The 23,029-nt window shown below is 28.1% G+C and overlaps 1 protein-coding gene across 1 annotated transcript in view; it reads left to right on the top strand.

The window, feature by feature from the left end:
- The window catches only part of LOC107449488 (nephrin-like), a 60,670-nt gene extending 38,914 nt beyond the window's left edge, over positions 1-21,756 (top strand). The window contains exons 7-14 of the mRNA XM_043046568.2: positions 1,151-1,441; positions 3,866-4,162; positions 5,173-5,469; positions 7,901-8,032; positions 11,057-11,087; positions 11,861-11,931; positions 17,502-17,623; positions 21,571-21,756. Of these exons, the coding sequence (XP_042902502.2) occupies positions 1,151-1,441; positions 3,866-4,162; positions 5,173-5,469; positions 7,901-8,032; positions 11,057-11,087; positions 11,861-11,931; positions 17,502-17,623; positions 21,571-21,588 (1,259 nt within the window). The 3' untranslated portion in view covers positions 21,589-21,756. The remainder of the gene's footprint in view (positions 1-1,150; positions 1,442-3,865; positions 4,163-5,172; positions 5,470-7,900; positions 8,033-11,056; positions 11,088-11,860; positions 11,932-17,501; positions 17,624-21,570) is intronic.
- Positions 21,757-23,029: the final 1,273 nt, after the last annotated feature.

Below are 23,029 nucleotides of genomic sequence, written 5' to 3'. Positions count from 1 at the left end.
TATATATATATTATAAGTATTTGCTTTGGTATGACTTATGGTTTACTTACATTTGGTTTACTTATATTTCAAATAAAGCACAAATTGAAATTCTTCGGCGTTTTCCATTTAGTTTAAAATACTAATATTAAAGTATTTTTAAAGGACTCCGTTGAAAATTCCTGACAAAAATATCGCAAGGTGCAATCCCAATAAGATTAAGAACGAAGCATTTTTTTTTTTTTGTTAAATGGCCCAGTTTCTTAGATTTGACAGATTATAAATTTAATTGCAAAAATTCGTTCAGATCTAAAAGTTGTATTTGACTCATACTTTTCCTTTTTTTTTGTGATTACCTTAATTTCTATATCTTCATGGCGAAGTGTTTGGAATGCTCTAAAAAAGAGCAATATTATTGCTTATTAAAAGATACCCGAATAATATTGGAGGCACAAAGAGAAGTTGAAGAAAAAAACACGGAATTTAAATTCTTATCAATATGGGGTCCGAAACTAACTCTTCTTGAATTCAGGGCCCACTTCTTCCCTTTAACGTCATCGGGATGTGACTGAGGCGCATGTGCATGAGGCGCACGTATTTTAATTCAGTGTCTCAAAATCAAGAATTGATAACAAAATTTTATGCTGCACTTGATGCCATTTTCCTTTTAGCTCTAAGTAGTTACTTCAGACCCATAAACAAATGAAATCATTGACGTTAGAAGCGAATTGTAACAAAAATGTACCGATATGGAATTTAAAAGGAAAAATTCACATACACTTCTGCGAAACTTACTTCCAATGCAAATGTTTTAGATCAAAGAAATATACTTTGTTAGTTACCGAATAAAGTAAAATCTTTATGAGTTTTCAGTCAGACAACGCTTTTAAAATATTTGAATACTATTGTTTCAAAATCAACTTTTAATTTAAATGTTGAAACATTCATTCCTAAAATAAATTCAAAAAAATAAATAACTCTTCAATCTTCAGTAAATAAATTTCCAAGTTCTTTCAACACGATTTTTAAAATTATACTTAGAATAAAGCGCGTATTCAATTTTCATGTTTGCATAAACTTTATTTAGTTTATTTTAGCTTGAACTTCTGAGTATAAAAAAAATGTGATTAATTCAATATTTCAATTGAATGAATTATATATATATTTTTAGATGCACCCCGCCTTTCACTTGTTTTTGGAACAAATGTTCAATATGAACACATTAGAGAAGGAAGTGACGTTTATTTTGAATGCAATGTTCAGTCTAATCCACCAATTTCTGAAATAAAATGGAAGTTTCAGTCAGAAGATCTGTATCATGAACCACTCAAAGGAATCATGATAAAAAATCATTCGCTTTTGTTGCACAATGTAAGCAAGAAAAATAGAGGAATGTATCAATGTCTTGGAGAAAATTCCTTTGGTGAGGGAAAGAGTGAAGAGATCTATCTAAGAATACAATGTAAGCATTCAATCAACTTTATATCAAACAATTTATTTTATCACAGCCTTTACAATAAATCAACTTGGTCGTAGGGTATATTTAATTAATTTTAGAAAGGAAAAGAATATAGAAAGAAAGGAAGAAGGAATATATATATATATATATATATATATATATATATATATATATATNTTCCGTAGCAGTTAGAGGGTATGTATTCAACTTTCGCTTTCCGACAACCAGTCTTCAGTTCGCCAACGAAACTAATGCTGGAATTCTATGGAAATTCTATTCTAATTTTAAAAGTTGTAGCTTTGTTTTCAACAGAATTTAACTATCTGTAGTTAGCTAGTAGTGTTAAAGAAACTCTATACTTGCAATGTGAAACTCTGTACTTATTTAAATAAATTTTGTAATTAATACGATATTTCTTATAATTCAGTTGCTTTAAAACTATCTGAAAACCAATCATCGTTGATAAAAATAATAATATATATATATATATATATATATTACTACATTAGAATTTTTTCTTAAATATACAGCTCTTATAAATAAACATGTTATTTTTTTTACTTTAATATTAAAATTTTATTGTTTATAAAAGTTCTCTTAATTATGAAATTATCCAAATATTTTTCTAAGTTTATTTTTAAATCAAATGTATTTTAAAATAATATCCAATTGGAAATAAATAGCTTACGCAGTTATTGATGCATTGAGTTAATCTCTGTTGTATCTCTCTATATCTTTATTGATGTATTGAATAATGAGTTATTTAAAATAATTACACTTTATAAACAGATACGGTTAAAAACTTTTGCGAGTTTCAGTTTGTTTTAATTCCTTTATTTATTTTTCATTCCGTATTTATTTTCGAATGCAATACCAATGTTCAGTAATGACAAATCTCTGTAGTAATCAGTTTGCTGAAATAAAATTAATTATCAATTGAAATTAAGTGCTTTCTTTCTTAAGAACTTATTATGAGCTTTCTGACACCGCATTTTTTCCTTTAACAATTTACTCCCTTTTATAAGCAAATCATTAGTTTATTTAAGTGAGTTTGCAATTTAAGATCAATATTTTTTTTCTAATGATAAACAATAAAAATATTTTGTGTTTTCGCTAATATTTTTATCACGTTGTCAACATCTTAAGTAGTTATGTAAAATGCATACCTGCCAACATTCACTCTTTTTGAGAATAGATTTTCCAAGTGGTAGTAAAACAATAATTACCGAAAAACTATCTTCCTCAATAATATATTTATATCTTAATTAGGTTGAAATTCGCTATCGTAAGGACTAATATGCTTTTATATATTTGTTGTAATTATTTATATGTAGTGGTGGTCAAACTCATTTATAATTATTATTATAATTCAAAAAGTTTAGCGGAATAACATAAATTTCTCTACCACTTTAAATATGGAAATAAAATCTTCCGGGAGAACCTGAAGAGTTGAACCTGAAGAGAGAAGAATATGAAAATGTAAATCTTCTTTTTAAATTACGATTTTAGTTTATTTATCCTTAAGTGTTAAAATTTATAAAGATAAATGATTCATAAGTTTTGAAGATTCTTACTTTGGATTTTTATAAGTTTCATCCATTCTAAAATATCATAGAATTGTGTAGTGTTGGCAGAGTGGATTACCAAACACAACAATGCTCTAAATTGAAATTAATCATGATCTTTTTTAGAGATAAATAAGTCAATTCCTCACCACATACTTTGCTATTTACTAATTTATTTTTTAAAAAAAAGAGAAAAATAACCTATACAAATTTTTTTGCATCAAAATCTCAGCATTTTAAACAATGTATGTTTTACCAAATCTCATGTTATTGTTCTTCTTACGTGTAATTTTTCTATTAAATTCCACCTTTTATTTTTCATAAAATTGACTGATTAAGGTTTTATCCGAATGTGGTATTGACATTTGTTTCATAGGGGGAGCATAATGATAAATTTTTGTCATGATAAACTCGCGTATGTTAAAAAATTTTTATTTAAGAGGATATTTTGTCTGTCATATCCATAGATAATGGGAAAATAATTATTTTTAAAATTAAAATAATTATTTTTTAACTATGTTTTAATGCATCAAACTACTTAACTTTGCCATATTTAATCCCAGCTTGAATTTTAAATTATAAATATATGCCATTACTCTATTAAATATTTTTTTTTTAAAGTTTCAATTTTTCGTTAACTTTGATGAAAATTTTTTCAAACATTTTGTTATAGATGTGCTAGGTTTTGCATGTAGGATGGAATTATAAATTCTTTAACAAACACAAAATATATGTGTATATCACCCTTATATCATTAAAGATTACTATCCTCCATTTCAAGTAATGTCCCATCCCTAAGTACTCAGCATGTACGTGCAGTTACAATCTACCACTTTAATAATTGAAGTGCACCCTTACATAGATTCTCCTGTCTGCAGTACAAGACAGCTTCGCACATATGGAATCGCTCGACATGGGAGGAGCAACATTTCCTGTTCTGTAGATGCAGACCCAAATGAAGTGAACTTTACATGGACATTTAATGGAAGTAAGAGGAGGGAATTGCCTGGTGCTTCCGGCCATCGAACTGATCGAGGAGCTGAAAGCATCATCGAATATCAACCGTTGACAGTGACAGATTACGGTGTAATACAATGTCACGCAAAGAACGCAATTGGAAACATGGTTAAGCCTTGTATATATAATATTGTGCCTTCAGGTAGCCTAATTTTTTGATAGATTTCCTGATAGGTTATTTCGAATAATGTATATGTTTACGCCCTACATTTATTCTTTACTATTTTTACAGAATTTACTTTTCCGAATTATACTGTGATTAATTTCCCTGAAAAAAATTAAATACATAGTTTTTTTTTATCTAGAGAAAATATAAATGCATACAATTTGATTAAGAAGTAGTCTTGAAATATTAAGAGGATACTTTAAGAACGTTAAAAACTCTCTCACTCAGCAAAACATTAAAAATTAAATGATCAGAAACTGTCTCTCACTGTTGTTAGCATCGCATTGTTCAGAAAATCAGATGATGTGGTTCCTAAATTACAATATTTAAAAAAAAATTTGGTTGTCATCTTTGTAAACAAAATGCAAGTAAGTTACAAGAGTAGTTGGTAGCATTATGTAAAACTGCGTCCAGTAAACAGATGCGTTAAAGTAATGAAAACACAATCTTAGTCATTAGAAAGAATTACACTTACTCTCTCTTACTTCTGACAAGGCATAAATTTATCTTTGCAGACTTTCTTCTTATAGTTCATACTTTTTTTAACTACTTGAGTCTCAATTATCAAACCACAAAATCAAAGATTAAACAACTAAAAACTAGATCTCAATTTTTTGTAATCTTTCACTGAATAAACTTCTTATAACAATAGTTTCAAAATGTCCACCATAAGCCACAATTATGTATTGGGTAACGAATTTTTGATACAAGAAGATGCAAAGAAAAACTGTAGAAAAAATTTTCACCGCCATCTGTCGGAAAATGATAGAACTGAAACTTGGAATTCCGGGTGAAAATCATAATTTGTAAAAGAAATTGCTGAAAAAGTTTTTTTGTTGTTGTTATCAGCTAATTAATTTTGTAAATCATAAGTCCAATTTAGATCTCTATTTGGTTTTGGAAAAATGCTTAAAATTAAAATCATTCAATTAAATCATTTTACACGAATATCAATCAATGTAATAACAATCAAATTAATCTTTCAGGTCCTCCTCCACCACTTCTCAATTGCACTATTTTTAAAAGTCCCAATAATTCTATTCATGTATTCTGCAGTAATGGTGACTTAGTACTACCTAAATCTTACCATCTTGAAATATACAACATGGAAGATGAACACTTAGTTACAAATATATCTACTGCAAAAGATCCAAATTTTCTTATAAAAAATTTACCAGCTGGTTCAAATTTCGTATTTGTCATATACTCCAACAGTAATAAAGGAAGGAGTGAAAGCGTTGTTTTAACAACAACTACTACGACTTCCTCAGAAAAACATATAAGTAAGAATTTTATTTCTTTTCCTTTTAATTCTGACGCATGCAGTGTGTGTCAAAAAATAGAATAACCCCCCTGAATAACTTTTAATCTAATAACCGGATCTTCACGTTCTGGGACTCAATCTTGATGATTTGAGGGCATATTAATTAGTGCAGACGATATTTTAAGTTACGAAATCAGACCCAAAACGCACTTTCTTTGAATAAACATCCCCTTTTTCCGTCGGATTCATATTTTTGTCCCACATAATATAGGGGGTAACGGCAATCTGGGAAATATGGTCTCAACAGCTTGTAAGAAGATCTAAAGTTTGGACCCCTTTCTGTTAATTTTACTTTTTGCGCATTTTGCCATATCTGTAGAACTTTCTAAGCGAATTGAAATATCCTGGCACACAATTATAAAATTCGTTTATCTAAAATTAATTCTATGCAAAAAAATAACTTTAATAATTATTTATTATTATTTTATTTAATAATAGTGGGAAAATCTTGAATTGTAAGCAGACAATATTTTACATCTTAATTAATTACATAGTTAATCATAATCAATTTCAAATGACAAAATGCAGAATTTAAGCGAAATCGGTCGAATAGTTCTTGAGAAATCTAATTTTGAAAAAGTCGTTTAGGTTAAAATTAAATTTCTCATGAACCATTCCACCAATTTCGATCAAGTTTTGTGTTTTACCATGTAAAATTTAAAATGATGTAAAAAATTTTATGCCTTACAATAAAAAAAAATTTTCGACCATAAAAAATTGTAAAAAAAATAATAGATATTTGCTAAAATTCATTTTCTGCATATAATAATCTATGGATAAGCAGAATTTAAAATTGAGTTCAAAAATGTTTCAATTCTCTTAAAAAGTGTTCGAGATATGGCGAAATACGCAAAAAGTGAAATTAACATTAAGAGATCTAAACTTCGGATCTCTTTCCAAACCAAAATATGGGGACCATATTTCACAGCTTGCGGATACCCCTTATATTTTGAGGGTTCAAAATCCAAATTCGTACAAAAGGTCAGAGGAAATACGTTTTGATTCTTATTTATAAGCTTAAAAAATCACAGGCACTAACTAATTAGCATATTTGAGATTATGTCCTCAAACCATCAAAAGTCCTAGAACTCAAAGATCCAATCATGAGATCAAAAGTTATTGAGGTTGGTCCGGTTTATTTGAAGGTAGACATTGTACATTTTAGACTTAGAAAATTCAAATATGTTACTTAAAAATTATAGAAGAAATGTCACTTGATAAATTATTACTTAGATTTTGCTCAGAAAACGAAATCATTAGGGTTACTCAAGTAATTCTAAATTTTAGAGATTTAAGTTTTCATCCGAAGGACACTATTTATGCAGATAAAAATGCGATCACTTTATTCATATTGAAAGTGTAGGTCACAATATTTTATCATTCATAAATTCAAAAAAATGCATTATTGGATTTATTGCTTTTTATTTATATTTTTATGAGAAAATAGCTTTATGTAAAGATTTATCTCTTATTTAAAAAAATAAAAGCCACCCTAGCATTTTAAAAATTGAATTATATAAATTTAAAACTGACAAAAATGAAGAATTCTTTGTTATAATGTTTTTACGAAGTTATTAAATGCATTCTTTGCAAATAAAATTAGATTACTCCTGCATGTTTTTAATCCTGAAATGAGTTGATATTACTCCTTCGAAAGATGATTCCTTGTAATAAATATTTTTGAATAATAAGAACTATTTCTTTTTTATTATATTTAAATACTACCTGAATATCAATTTTTCCCAAGGGAAGAAAAAAAAGTAAATAACCAAAAACTCAGTGTTAATCAACCTTACGAAATCATGTACAAAACAAAAAGACATTTTCCGTCGCAAGTAATTAAGTTAAAAAAAATTCCATTTTTTATATTTGGTGCTTTTCCCAGAGACTTCGAGTTATTCGATTAGGCAAAACATATTTTTAAAAATTCATCTCCTAAAGATAAAGTACATTTATATTCAGTGCCATTTGGCACAATGGTATTGCTCGAGGTCAATCTCTTATTGTCATAAATTACTTTAATCAATAATTTTCCTCGGTACTAAACCCTTTCGATGGGCCATGAAAACCAATTTCCATAGTGACTATAGTAGTCAACTTGGAACATGTTTGGTTCATAAATTAAAATTCTTTGTATACCATTTCGCGTAAAGACACAGAGACTCGTATTTAGATAGGCTTAATGATTGTTGATATTTTCAATTCATTATGTTTTGAGGATATTTCAATTTATTATATTTATTATGTCAATTTATTATGTTTTATTATGCTGTGCCCCCTATCAGTGTATTAGCCATTTAGTGCTTTTTATGCTATTTTATTATGCGCCATTTAATGTTTCATTATATAATTATTAATTCAAGGGGTTTTGCTAATCCTCTTAATTTTAGGTCCAAAAAAGAAATTTGCAACGAATATTTTTCTACTCTCCTCCTTTGTCTTTCTTGGAACTTTAGCCGTATTCACTATTATTGCGGGAATAACAGTGCTAAGAAATAAACCTAAAGGCCATAATATGAAAGGTAATAATTTTTGTACTTCACATATTCAACAAATCAATTCTCGATGCAACTCTCGATGAAAACACAAAAATCGTGTCTACGAAATTAAAAACCCAATTGTTTAGTGTGTTTACGAAGTGATAATAACAATAATAATTGACAAATGCAGCAAAAATGAAGTTTGATTTAAGCAGTCTATATTTGGTACCCAGTGGTCATTCATTATATTTAAAAATTATTTTTACATAAGAAGTCAGCATTCGATATCAGAACTTGAAAAAAAATAATTTGTAAAAGAAATAAACTGAATATGACCTCTCATCCTTGCTTGATCCATAATCATACTAGTGACAATTTTTCACTCATTTCATTACTAGTGGCACTTTTTTCATTTTTACTTTTTCAAGTTAGTAAGATTAATTAAAATCAAGCATAGTTTTAAAAATATCGCAAAAATATAATTATTAAGTAATAAATGCGATATTATTAATAAGTGATGTTATAAACATTATTATTCATAAAATGCATATCAAATTTATAAAAATAGTGTAGTGTTCCTTTGTTTTTCTTTTGAATAATACTAATTTTTATTTTCAAGAACGGAAAAAAAGGTAATCTCTGCCGTTTTAAAACATTGAATAAATTTTTGTAAAATTTTATTCCTTAAATTACTTATAATTCACTAAACCTTGATGTCAAATGTTTCTCAAAATACAAAAAAAAACAAAAAAAAAAAAACAAAAAAAAATAATGAAATAACAATAATAAGGATTTTTCTTTCTTCACATTAGTTAAATTTTCCTCCAGTAATTAAAGACGATAAAACAAAAATAATTGAAGAATTTAGATTAGCCGACTCAATGTTCATTGCAATTTTTAATTAGGAATGTCTTGTTCCTTAAGAAACTGTTTAAGAGATAAACAATTTCAATACACAAAGGGTTGTTCAAATATTACTTAAGCACTTAACGAAGGACATGATTTGCTTACGTTAGACATTAAAACCCCTTATTTTCCAAATTTTCTTTGGAAGCAAAATAAAAAAAATATTGAAAATATTATATTTTAAAATTAGACTGAAATTTAAAAAGTGAAATAAAAGTTTGATAATAAAAAATTAAAAATTAGAATTGTTTTTCCTTTGCAATGTTTCAAATGTTAACAGTTTTAGCAGCAAAGGAAAACATAGAAATTACTGAAAGAATATTCTACTCAAAATTTTGTAAATTGAATTGAAATCTGATTTATTTTCATTCTTCCTTTTTTTTAATTTAAACACTCCATTCACTCTCACTTCTTTTGAAACATATTTTTAACTATACAAGTGTGCATTTATGACCATATTTGATGCTTCATAGCTCGGCTAGTTCCATTGTTTTAGCTGCATTTCTTATGACACGCCTGAAGCACATAGCACTTCATGTAATTTCAGTGCTAAAGTTCCATTTTCCCGATTAGTTATTTAGATAAAATCAGCACATTTATAAAAGATAAGTCTAAAATTATAATTAAATACTTTAAAGATGTGTTGCAGTGACTTGAAGAACAAAATACTTAAGTTTCCCTCTGGCCCTTGTCCTCATTCTTTGTATGAATTTCAATAATTACGTTCTTTTGAGACAAAAACTAAAATAATTAAATAAGCATTTAAATGGAATTATATTATGTAAAATCATAAGACTTTACTGCTTCAAGTTATTTATTTTTCGAATTAATGAACAGCAAAAAACAAAAAGGATCGCTAAGATCCTTCCGTCTGTCTAGTTTCAGAAGACTTTATTTATAGAAAAAATTTAAATTTGTATCCAAACTTCAACTGAACACGATTAATAGAGGATAGCAATATCTGCCTAATTGGTTTGTCAGCACAATGCTCTTTTTAAAAGCTAACAAATGCAGTAGATACGCAGTATTCAATTCAATGATAAACTCATTTAATAGGCAACATTTTATCAAATTTTTCTTGAAACATTTTAAGAAAAAAGTAATGATTTCCGTATAAGTTGACAGGAGAGATGGTGTGTAGATTGAGAATTCTACTTAGAGATATATTGAAAAAGTAAATAGCAAATTCCAGTAAAACTAAATATTCAGAAGATTCTTCAGATACTGACATTTATGCTACTAACATCGATTGATTTAAAGTTAGAGAGAACTGGATTATCAGAATCTATAATTTAGTACTCCTGTTTTTATTTTTAAAGCATTTAAAATATCTTATGCAATGAAAAATGCCAAAAATGTTTTAAATGTTTCAAATATTGTTGTCCTGAAGAATTGTAAGTCTTCTAATCTACGTTTTGCATCTTAAAAATGTAAAACGGCCCTAGGATAGAATCACTTGATTTCAATGTTTTAATTGTTATAGAAACTTTACATGAATACAAAATTCCCTATCTTAAAATTGCGGTATTTTCAGTATTTAGCACAAACTTTTAGAACAATTAAGTACTGATTCTCCGAAATTAAAGTTTAATTAAAATAATAAAACTAAAAATTTATAAAAATTTGATTTACTTTACACTAATTGAAATAATTCAACTATTTTTATTAAAATACTTTAGCCTAGTTAAAATATTACTCGTAAAATAATGTATAAAGGAATTTCAAGTTAATATTAATGAATATTTTAAGCGATGTAAAAAAAATAAAGAAAACTAACATTGATTCTTGATAAAATTACCTTATTTCATTTTTTTTAAGCCAATGGTGACAATGCTTTGATGCAATGAAGACTAATGTAGAGTCATCACCAATTATGAATAGACTATCTAAAAATAACAATGAGTTTGTAAAAATGAAAAATCGATACTCAGCCCTTAAATAGAGTAACAATAATCTCATTAGCAAGATAAACATTCTTACTTAATTTAAAGTTTTCTGTTGTATAGTACACAATTATTATCTTAGTTGTTTCCATCTGTCGAATTAGTAGATTTTTAAAGAAACTTATTTTCTCTCTCTTATATATATATGCATTTTATAATTTATTACATTAATGCAATTTTCTGTTTTATGGTAACTTGTATTATAACTTTTCCTTAGATAAACCAGCTGATATTAAAGTGTCTGAACAGTAAGTAAAACTTTTGAACTGTTTATTTAAAAATTGAAAGCTCATATAAACTCATTTATTTTCCGTTTTTCTAATGACGAACAATTTTTATGCAATTCAGAAGAATTTGTGGATAAATATGCGTAATATTGAAGTTATTAAAGCTGTGAATGAGTGTAATTCCTCATACAATTTTATAAGCTAATAGTTTCCTAGCTTTAATAGTATAAGGAATTTATAAAAATAAAAAAATAACTATTTTAGAATATTTTTAAATCACTTGAAAATATAATGTTTTTGGCAGTACCTTTTATTGCGTGTTTTTTTTTTTAAAGAAAAATATTTTAAATATTAATTATTGCAATTTTATCATTGATAATACTTACAAATTTGTTTAAGTTTTTGAAGCTATTAGTTTAAAATTTTTCTGATGTAACTGTTAAAAAATATTTACGAAGCCAGAGATGTATAGCAGCGCACTGAAAATGTCGAACATAACTTGCATAAATAATTGCAAATTGTGCAATGCGTGTAACACAACTGTTTAAATTTGGAAGCAATTGGAAGAAGAACTTTAATTATCTTGCTTTGAGTAAATCAAAAATCAAGAAAATATCATTATAGACCTACAGCATCTCATAAAAATGATTTGGTTAAAGCTGTAAAAAATATATATTAAAAATATATGCATGTAAATATCTTATTTATAGTATTGTTTTTTTTTTTTTTTTTTTTTTTNTTTTTTTTTTTTTTTTTTTTTGGTTACTTCCAGTAAATGTGCTCTTTTTTCGTAGGTCCACTCCAAGAAATAATGAATGTGGTGAAGAAAATTCTTATATTTATAACTCTCCAAATATTCAAACAGGTAAGAACTGCGATGGTAACAATTAGTAGAAAATTGTATCGACCTGGGTAGGAACGATCAAATTCAAAGACGAAGGTTCATTCTCAGAGGCTTAATTGTAATATAAAAAAAAATTCGCGATAGTTTCTTCAATTTGACTTAACTTAAATGTTTTCTTTCTGTTTTTATTTGAATAGCATAAGAGTTTTTTTTTCAGAAACTTAGTAGCGTGTTGAACTATATTACTTTTCAGCAGCTTTAATAAAGTGTACATTTGAATCATGTTGTTAGAAAATTACCGATATGTCTGCGTCTAGACTAGCTAAATCACCAATAATTAAATAAAAAAAATTGATTTGCTGTGCAATTGGAAGTAGGGAGACGAATTAGAAATATATATATACATATATATGTAGTGCCAGTTCCAATCTATAGTACCAGTTCCTGTGCTGTAAGCTGATCTAGCTAGAGATCCAACCAGATTATGACAGATTATGTAAACTGCAAGTTAGACCCCGTGCGAATTTCCCAAAGACACGAGAGACAAGGGAGCTCGTAATGGAACTAACAAAAAAGGAGACGCTGATGAATTCCAGAGAGGGGCAGCGATGATGATTTTCTTTTAACTTCACGATGACGAACTCATTTATTTTGTGTTATTTCTGTGTTTGTTTATCGTCCATCTTTATGTAAATTTAGCGTTTAATATATGTTTTGTTAAAGTACAGTGTCTCTCATTTTCAAAGACGACCACTCATGCCGTCCCCACAAAATCAGAAGCGGTTTCAAGAACAAATTGATGGTGAAGAAATTAGATTGATAAAAAATTGCTAGTAAAAAGAAAATTATTGGCGAAAAAAAATTGGATGCCGAATGGTTTCATTCTTGTGAAAGTAAGTAACGGAATGGCGTTGTGATGAAACTTTCGTTTTTTTTATTTCATCTCTGCAACTACAATCATCTCTGCAAAATGTACGTATCGTACATTTGTGACATCTACATTTATTATTAGACTTTTATTCATTAATCAAAAAATGATTCTTAATTATATTAAGCAAGTAAGAAAAGCATTGAAAAATTTTAAGAAAGACAAAATAAGACTTTTACATAAATTTATTTTCGATGTAGAAGGCGATCGTTCAAACAGAAAACGATTAAGAAATTTTACTGGTTTCAATTTTACTTTAGACAGCGAAGAATTTCAAAATAAATTAAAAAATATTGAAAAAGAATTCACTCTTAACCAACTTATAACTTTTTCCAATATTCTAAATACTTCGTATGAAGGCAATGAAACCGAAATTGCAATAAACATGTTGACGTTATTAATGGATTTGAATAAACTGGCAGAGCTCGCCAATAGAGCCAACGCGTCTAGTTCAGAGTCGGACGAAGACATAAGCAATCCTCAAAGTGAAACTGAGCCTTTGATTAAAGAGAAGGAACACAATTTTCCAGTGCAGAGAAATGATGAAAATAAAAACAGTAATTCGTGTTTAAAAGATAAAAATAATTCCTGTAGAAATTTCGAATTTCAAAATGTTGCTATTAATTATTCTGATATCGAAAGTACTATTTCTAAGTATAATGCAGGATCGCATGAAAATATTGTTCATTGGATCGAACATTTCGAAAATATTTCAAAATTGTTTAATTTGTCAGATTTACAAAAATTTATTTTTGCCAAAAGATCTCTTGGTGGTAACGCCTCTTTATTTGTCAGAACTGTACCGGAAATAAATTCATGGCGAAAATTAAAAGAAGCTTTGATTGACGAATTTTCTTTTGAAATTAATTCTGCCAATTTGCATGATCTTTTAAGTAGACGAAAAATGAAGGATTGTGAATCGGCTCAAGAATATTATTTAAAGATGAAAGAGATCTGTAATTTCGGAAAAATAGACGATGCTGCTTTTATGCATTATGTAATTAAGGGGATTAACGATAAGCATGAAAACAAAATTGTTTTGTACGGCTGCAAAAATTTGTCCGAATTTAAAGAGAAACTTAAAGTTTATGAAATAATAAAAAGTGATTCCGCAAAGAGTAAAAATGCTTTCGATAAAATCAGAACAAAACATGACTTTGATAGTAAATATAATTCTTATGATAGAACAAAAGCAAAATATGATGATAGGTATAATGTAAGAAAAGATGTTTCAAATAGGAATAAAAATAAATATGAAAATAATAATGAAAAGATAAGGTATAATACTGATGTTGAAACTTTTAATAATAAATTGTGTTACAATTGTGGTTCAAGAAATCATATTTCAAAATATTGCATACATAAAGATAAGGGTTTAAAGTGTTTTAAATGTGAAGCGTTTGGACACAAAGCTTCGCAATGTCCAAAATCAAATGCAAAAACGGAAGTTGCTACTTTAAATGTTAGTGTAGAGCCAAAGTTGTTTAAAATGGTAACGGTTGATAACTTAACTGTGAAGTCTTTGATTGATACAGGAAGTCAAGCCACTTTAATCAAAAGATCAATTTTTAATAATTTAAACTCCAAAGAACTATTTCCATTTAATTGTACTCTAAACGGATTTGGTAAATCAAAAGTGACTCCGTTAGGTTATTTTAAAGAAAGTATTAAAATTGACGATTTCAAATATTTGGCTGAAATATGTGTTGTAGAAAATGATATGATGCCGTATGACGCTATTATAGGCCTTAATGTCTTAATGCACGGTGAAACAATAATCAATGAAAAGGGTATCACAATTAAAAATAAAATTCCGTGTTTTGATGAAGTAAACTATTTGTCTATTTTACCAATCGATCTTACTATATCTGATGAGGTTGAAATTAACATAGATCCTTGTGTTCCTAATGTTTTAAAAAATAAGTTACAACAATTAGTTTTAGATTATGCGCCAGATAAACTTAAGACAACTAATGTGGAAATGAACATTTTGGTTAAAAGTCAGGAACCGATATTTCACCAACCACGTAGAGTGCCGTTTTCTGAAAAGAAGACTGTTGAAGCTCAAGTCGTTGAATGGTTAAAACAAGGAATAGTGGAGCCTAGTTCTTCCGAATATTGTAGTCCCGTTGTAATAGTTAAGAAAAAAGACGGATCTCCAAGCATTTGCATAGATTATAGAAAATTAAATAAGATAATTGTCAAAGATAGATTTCCCCTCCCATTAATTGAAGACATTTTAGATAGACTACAGGACTCGAAAATTTTCAGTACAATTGATCTTAAGAACGGATTCCTACATGTCGATGTAAATAAAGATGGTAGAAAATACACTTCATTTGTGACACATGAAGGACAATATCAATTTCTTAAGGTTCCTTTTGGACTATGCAACTCTCCCGCTGTATTTCAAAGATACATAAACACCATTTTCCGAACTTTGATTAATGAGGGTATAGTTTTACCATATTTAGACGACATTATAATTCTGTCTTCCTCCCTTGAAGAAGGTATTGAACGACTTAATCGGGTTTTAAATATTGCTAGTGAATATGGACTTAATATTAATTTCAAGAAGTCCCATTTCTTAAAGAAACGCATTGAATTTTTAGAGGTCATGTAATAGAGGATGGAAAAATATTCCCATCTACCTTGAAAACCAAAGCAGTTCTTAACTTTCCGGAGCCAACAAATTTGAAAAATATTCATAGTTTTTTGGGATTGACCGGATACTTCAGAAAATTTATTCCGAACTATTCTATAATAGCTAGACCGCTGAGTGACCTGCTAAAAATAGATCATAAGTTTAAGTTTAGCATTGAAGAAAAGAAAGCGTTTAATCAATTAAAATCTTTGTTAGCCCAAAATCCTGTTCTTTCAATATATAACCCTAAATACGAAACCGAGTTACACACAGACGCCAGCTTAGAAGGATATGCTGCCATTTTAATGCAAAAACCCCCTGATGAAAAACATTTTCACCCCACTTACTATATGAGTAGAAAAACGACTGATGCTGAAAAAAAGTATTCCAGCTACGAACTTGAAGCTCTTGCTATCGTAGAAGCCCTCAAGAAATTTCGCATCTATCTGTTAGGTATTCCATTCAAAATAATTACTGACTGTGCTGCTTTTGAAAAGACTATGTCAAAACGAGATTTGTCGACTCGTGTAGCTCGTTGGGCACTTTTGCTGCAAGAATTCAACTACATAATTGAGCATCGTTCTGGAAATAAGATGGCTCACGTAGACGCCCTTAGCCGATCTCCAATTAATGTATTTTGTGTTACCGTCGATAATATTTTACCAAGACTCAGATCAGCCCAAGATAAAGATACTGGAATTAAGACTATAAAAGAACTACTTAAAATTTCGAATTATGAAGATTATTGCAATAGAAACGAAATTTTGTATAAATTTGTTGATGGCAAAGAATTGGTGGTTAAATGCCAGACTTGTTCCGTTCTAAAAATTTTCAATCCATATATATATAAATGAATGTAATCTGTCTGTGTATGTATGTATGTTCTTTATAGATTCCTATACCATCTAGTAGAAAGTACTGAAATTTGGCATACAGATAGTTCCAAGCACGAGGAAGGTCACTGTCAACATTAGAACATTCTATGATAAATCGTTCTAGCGGGATGAGCGAAAAACCTAATGGAATTTTCTGATTATTTAAGCGTTAGCCAGATTTTTAAGTTGATTGAATAAATTTTCACGTATTTTAAAGATACGTCAGTGGTATTCGCTAGCTTTTAGCTTCGTTTGATAAAAAATAATAATTTATTGCACGTATTAAAATATTTCCTTATTTAATATTCGCTATGGCAAATGAATTCAATGAACATTACGTGGTAGCAAGCGTGGTCTAAGTCACAAAACTTACACTTTGTCTGATACCACGCACCTTTATTTTATTTATATTAATTCTTTTAAACGTGTTTCTAAATATTCGTATTTAGAACCAACGGTAATGGAATAGAAAAAAATTATCTATATAGCGATCGGCACTAAGTTTGTTCGCAGCACCACGGAGGTCACCGGTGACCTCAGTTAATTAAATGTGTCACGAATGAAAACAAAAATTAACTGTTTTGTGATAAATAATATTTCATCAAAATATGCAACACATACTAGAAAGTCATTTTGGCCATAGGGGCATGCCATGTAAAATTAGCGTGACATTCAACGTGTTAATGGGGAAAAGGAACTAATTCGCTTAGGAGAAACATAAAAAATTGGCACAAATGAGGCTTAATTACGTAAAATATACTTAATTAATTAAAGTAATAAATGCATGCTGAAATAAAAGAAATAAGAAATATACTAGAAAACAAAAAAAATGGAGTAAAGGTATTTATTTGTCTAGAACTACAGTAAGAAATCATAGTATCATTGGCGACAATGATGCTTAATTAATGTTGGTAATATGTATTAATTGAAATTAAAAAAAGTAACTTCTGCACTAAAAAGAAAAAAATAAGTAGAAAAGATACAATTTAGGAAAAGTATAAATATATCAGCTTCGAAGTTCAGGTGTATCGTCAAAAACGACATAAGAAATGACAAAAAATGACCCCAACTGAGCTTCTAGTGTTAAATATGTTCTCGATTTAATGTATACTGTAAGTCAAACGTTATTCTTGTTCTTCTCTAGATTTTCTACAATTAACAAAATTTCCAACAGCTGATAGCTTACTTTCAAAGCATTTAGAAAACAATTATCATCAAAACATAATTGAGGGAAATGTGATGAATCATCATCTTGCATTAGTAGAAGTAAGTTTTCAAGCTCATTTCTTTAAAATGACATTTAAAAAATTCTGAATTAAAGCTTTAATTATCATTCTTTTGCATTGTAGAATTCCTAGAATTCCTTTCATCCAGTTTTTATTCTGAGTTTAGTTAAAATGAATGTAAAATCAACTGGTAAAATTTAATTGCAAGAAAAGGTTTGCTTTTGATGTGTATATATTACGTTTATGATTATGTTTATAATTACAATGTTTTATGTTTATAATCTAGAAGAACAAAATTAATAAAACCCAAGCAACCTTTTTGAAAGATACAGGGGGGATGTTTTGGTGCAACAGAAATTCATTATTACAGCTGCAATGCAGAACTAAAAAAATACAGAAACGCTACTTAAGCAATTAGGACACATAAAGGAGCCAACACTTATGTACCCTTAAATTTCAATTCAAGACATAACATCTTCAGGTTGTATATAACCTGTCTCAACATTTCTCTTTTATCTCATTTAATCGTGGTTGAATTTGCCCAAGCTTTATCGTTTTTCCCTCGACTAAACTTCGCATTGTATCTAGGTTGATTCCATAGCATTTTTTTTTTTTTTGTATTTTACTTTATTTTGTGCTTTGGCACTGATAATGGTACTTCTCTTGGTTCCTAGTCAACTGTGTGTCTCATTTAATTCTATCAATAGTGCTTTATATGCTGAATTCATGATCGTTATCTATCACTGGATTTATTTTTTTTCACTTCCATAAATATATTACCATACACTAAATCAAGCCTTTTAAATCCAATCTGTTAGATATATAAAGTAATTTGTTATTTTCTATATATTGAACACTAAAACTGATTCTCCACTTATTAGTTGTTAATAGTGACACACATTGAATTTAAATTTTTGATGAATAAATTTTATGATCTATTAATATTTTTAAAACTGTTTACTCTATTGTTATGAGACAGAAAAAAATTTAAATATCAAATGATTAATTTAAAAACTTTGAATAATTTTTAAAATATTTCTTACAAAAGAATTACATTTAAATTGATTTTGAAATTTTTTTAGAAATAACCAGAAATTAAAAGATGGAAAGAAGCATGTTTTTTTTTCCTTCCTTTTAAGAAATAGAAAATTGAAATGATAAATTAATATATATTTTCAATTAGGTTGCAAAAAAACTGGGTTTAATCATCAGTGCTGATGCCAGTTACAATTAATTACAACATTAAAATCCCTTTCGGGAGACAGATCTGTCTAAACTTGCCCGTCACGCCACGCTAGCGGTCAGCTGTAAAATCTAAAATTCTCTGGTGGAGTTAAAATCTTTTCCCATTGTCTTAAATGCCAACTTCAACTGGACGCTCCCAAACATATCTTGGACTGACCAAGGAAAAAATCTACTCGTCTTCTCAGTTTGTCATCGACATGCCTTATTCCACCTGGTTTGACTGCTTCAGACCTGGTGGGAGATAAGAAGAAAATGAAGAAAATTACATGTAATTTTTTTTCAAGTTGTTTGCCTGCTTCAGACCTGGTGGGAGATAAGAAGAAAAGGACGAAAATTACATGTAATTTTTTTTTCAAATAGCAGAAGTTGCGTAATTCAATCTGTTAAATATATTTTTTTCAGTCCTTAATTTTTTGGTACGTTGTTGTTATTTTAAAAACAACATTTTGAACATTATGAAGTTTATAATACAAACATAGTAAATTAATTTAGAGATGAATATTGCACAAATCAAAATACCACTTAAAACAGAAACGTCTTAGAGTAAATAACATTTATTGTATAATCAGGAATCTGCGAAATGCGGAATCAAAATGTTAAGGAAAACAAATACAGATTTAAAAGTATGGAAGAGGAAAATCTTTCTCCGAATTGTGCAATGATAATACATTTATCTATAATTAAAATAAGAATTTTTTTCCTCGGGGCGTTGAGAAAATTGTACAGTTCAGTTAAAAACTTTGGAGGGCCCCCTTAATTCTTGGTAACGATGTAAGAAAGAAGAAGAAAGTGTTAATGATATTTTTGATTTAATAAAATGACAAGGATACTGGCACCATAGAAAGTTAAAAAGTCGTTTTTTTCTCTGTTTATTTGAAGGTAGAAGTTATAAAACTAGAAATCATACTTTTTTTTCTAAATTAGTTTATAATTATTTCAAAATACAATTGTTACACTAGAGATAGTTAGATGGGCATAAAAAGATAAATACTCCGTTGTTATATCCCTCTTGAAATTCTTCAATGCAAATAGAACATTGATAGTATCCTTTCTCATTAATTTTATGCTAACAATTTAAAACATGCTGCACGGCTTTTTAAAATGCGCATGCTTTTTTCGATAAATATGCTTTCGTTGCAAATTATTACTCTCTAAGCAATTATTTTAATGACTTATTATATTTAACAAAGTTTCGGGAAAAATTGCCATCATTCTCGCTTGCTAGTTTTTCACTTGTATATTTGGAATCAGAACAGTGATTTTAGTTTAAAAATTCTTTTCAGTATAATGATATGCATCGTCAAATTCTCGTATTTTGTTAGAATCGCTTTTAATGTTGGAAATAAGCTATCGACTTCGCATAACTAAGATAATATCTTCTAACGCAAAAAATTGCACATCAGAGAAAATGATCCAACTGATTCGGCTTGATGATCAATTATTTTACAGAGAAAGATTTGAAATAAAAATTTCATGTTTGGTTAAAGCACCTCTTATTTCTTTTTGAAGGATATGAGAAAACGGGCTTTCAAAATGAAATTAATAAATAATGAACGCACTATTTTTCTTTCAATTTTAGAGATGTGCAATAAATTTTAGACATACCTGTTTAAAAAAATGAATGAATCTAACAAAATAAAAATACCTCATTGCATAACCATAATATCAGTATTATGTGCATGACACTTAAACGAAATTTCCGCCTTAAACATTCGTTAATAAGATTTATGCTTTATACCTGCCCAAAAAGCTTGTTTTAAAAAATGTACAGTTTGTCAAAAAAAGAGAACATTTTGAATAACTTTTGGGAACATTTTAAATATCTAATGATAAGATCTTTAAGTTATAGGACTTATTTTAAATGGTTCAATGGAGTGCCCTCAAATAAAATAAATAATTAGTGCAATGGATATTTGATATTATGAAATCAGACACAAAAACGTGCTTTTTCAGAGTAAATATGCTTTTTTCTCAATGGATTCAGATTTGTGACCCCCGAAATATGGCCACAATCTGGGAAATATGGTCCCCATAGTTTGTTCAGGAGGACGATTCAAAGTTTGGACCCTTTAATGTTAATTTTACTTTTTAGGTATTTCGCCTTTTCTCGAGAATTTTTCGAGCGAATTGAAAAATTTTTGAACTAAATTATAAAATTCGTTTAGCCAAAGATAATTCCGTACAAAATACAACTTTTAGTAAAGGTTTATAATTTTTTTATATTTTATTTAATAATAGTTGAAACAATTCTGAACTGTAAGGTATACATTTTCTGATTTAATTTTAAATAATGCAATTTGAAATGGGAAATTGCGAAATTTGATCAGAATCGGTTAAATAAATCCACAAATATCGAATTTCAAACATACGATTCTGTAACTTAAAATATCGTCTGCACTATTTAATTTGCATATTTGAGATCTCACCCTCAAATTGTTAGCATTGAGTCATAGAACATGAAGATCTTATCCTTAATTCAAATTAATCAAATTTACCCGTTTTTTTTCTTCTTTTTTTTTCTTTTTTTGCGCATTGTACATAGTTTAAAATTAATGTTTCAAAGCAGATTTTGAACAGCCGTCCAAAATTTGAGTTTATGACTATCAATGTTCTACTCAGTAGCTTTATAGATTTTAAAATAAAAATTATTTTGTTATTTGCGTATTAAAAAAGTAGACTACCTTGTTATATTATTAAATTAGTGATTTTTCAACACTTTATAACCCTATGCTTTCTTTACAGGCAAGAGAAGATGTGTAACAGAGAATTTGTGTATGGAAACGCTTTTCGGTTTTAATAATAACTAACCTTGGCGAAATACCAAGATTTATATTTTATACCTCATGCATCTATATATATATATATATATGATAAATTTTTTGTAATATATATTTCTAGTATGAAACTGTGTCAATAAAATTCATAAAATGTAAATTTAATATTATTTTTTTTATGAAAATATATCACATTATAATGCAAACGCTCTTCGTAGAATTAAGGAGTACTTTTTATAACACATTTACTTTTCTCTTACCTATAATTTTACAAGAAATTTTTTTTTAAGAAATGAGTTGATAAATAAATGCATATACTATGTTGAACGAGGAGTTTGATTTTACTACTGTTAAAAATAAATAGTTCTCCGATATTTTTGATGATTTTAAAGAGATGTGATGAAATTAAAACGAATGAAATTCTGTCTCGATACATGTTCAATTAATAAGAATAGATTAATTAACGCTTTAATTTGAATTATTAAGTGTTGCAAACTATCTAACTTTATGACATGTAGGATTTTTGATGATTTTAAAGAGATGTGATGTAACTTTCTGAAATTGAACATTCTCCCAAATCACTTTAGTTAATAATAACAGATTAATCAACATTTTAATTTGCATTAATACGTTTTGAAAACTATTTAACTTTATAACAAGCATTATTTTTAAAGAGACGCGATGCAGGATTCAATTGGAACTTGTGCCAGTTAAATACATCTCTTTTTTTTTTCTTTGCGAGACTGAGGAATGTAATAAGACGAGGAATACTTTTCTATCATTGTTCTTCACCCAGCTCAACAATTTTTGGTTCCTGAGAAACAATATCAAGATCAATTTTATTTAAAAAAAACCGGAAAAATAAAACCGGGAAAAAAAGATATAATCTTTTCTTCAGCCCACACGATTATATCCGCAAAACAGAGTGCTTTCTGATATTGTATCAATAAAGCCAAAGCAAAATATATTAATACAATAGTGTGAGGAGCACTCAAAAGTCTTTTTTATAAAAATAACAACAAATAAAATAGATCACAAAAAGTAAAAATAGCATGTAAAAACAGAAAATAAAATAAAATAAAAAAACATTTAAAAGGGACTATAAAGCGAGTAGCAAAATAAGGCTCTTTTGCTTTGGCTTTATTGATACAATATCAGAAAGCACTCTGGTTTGCGGATATAACCATGTGGGCTGAAGAAAAGATTATATCTTTTTTTTCCCGGTTTTATTTTTCCGGTTTTTTTAAATAAAATTTCATCCTTTTTTTTTCTTTTTTTTTATTTATTATATAAACTGTTGTTTGTTATTTTTCACTTATTATTCCCCCCCCCTTTTTTTCATATGTTTATAATTTTTCTTTGTTTTATTCTTCATTTTGAACTTATCTAATGAGTTCTGTTTACTTGCAGCTTAAGCGCAATAAATG

Source organism: Parasteatoda tepidariorum, chromosome 7 (assembly GCF_043381705.1).
Source record: "Parasteatoda tepidariorum isolate YZ-2023 chromosome 7, CAS_Ptep_4.0, whole genome shotgun sequence".
Lineage (NCBI taxonomy): Eukaryota > Metazoa > Arthropoda > Arachnida > Araneae > Theridiidae > Parasteatoda > Parasteatoda tepidariorum.
Note: the sequence above shows the minus strand (reverse complement) of the source record. Positions and strands in the feature narration are given on the sequence as shown.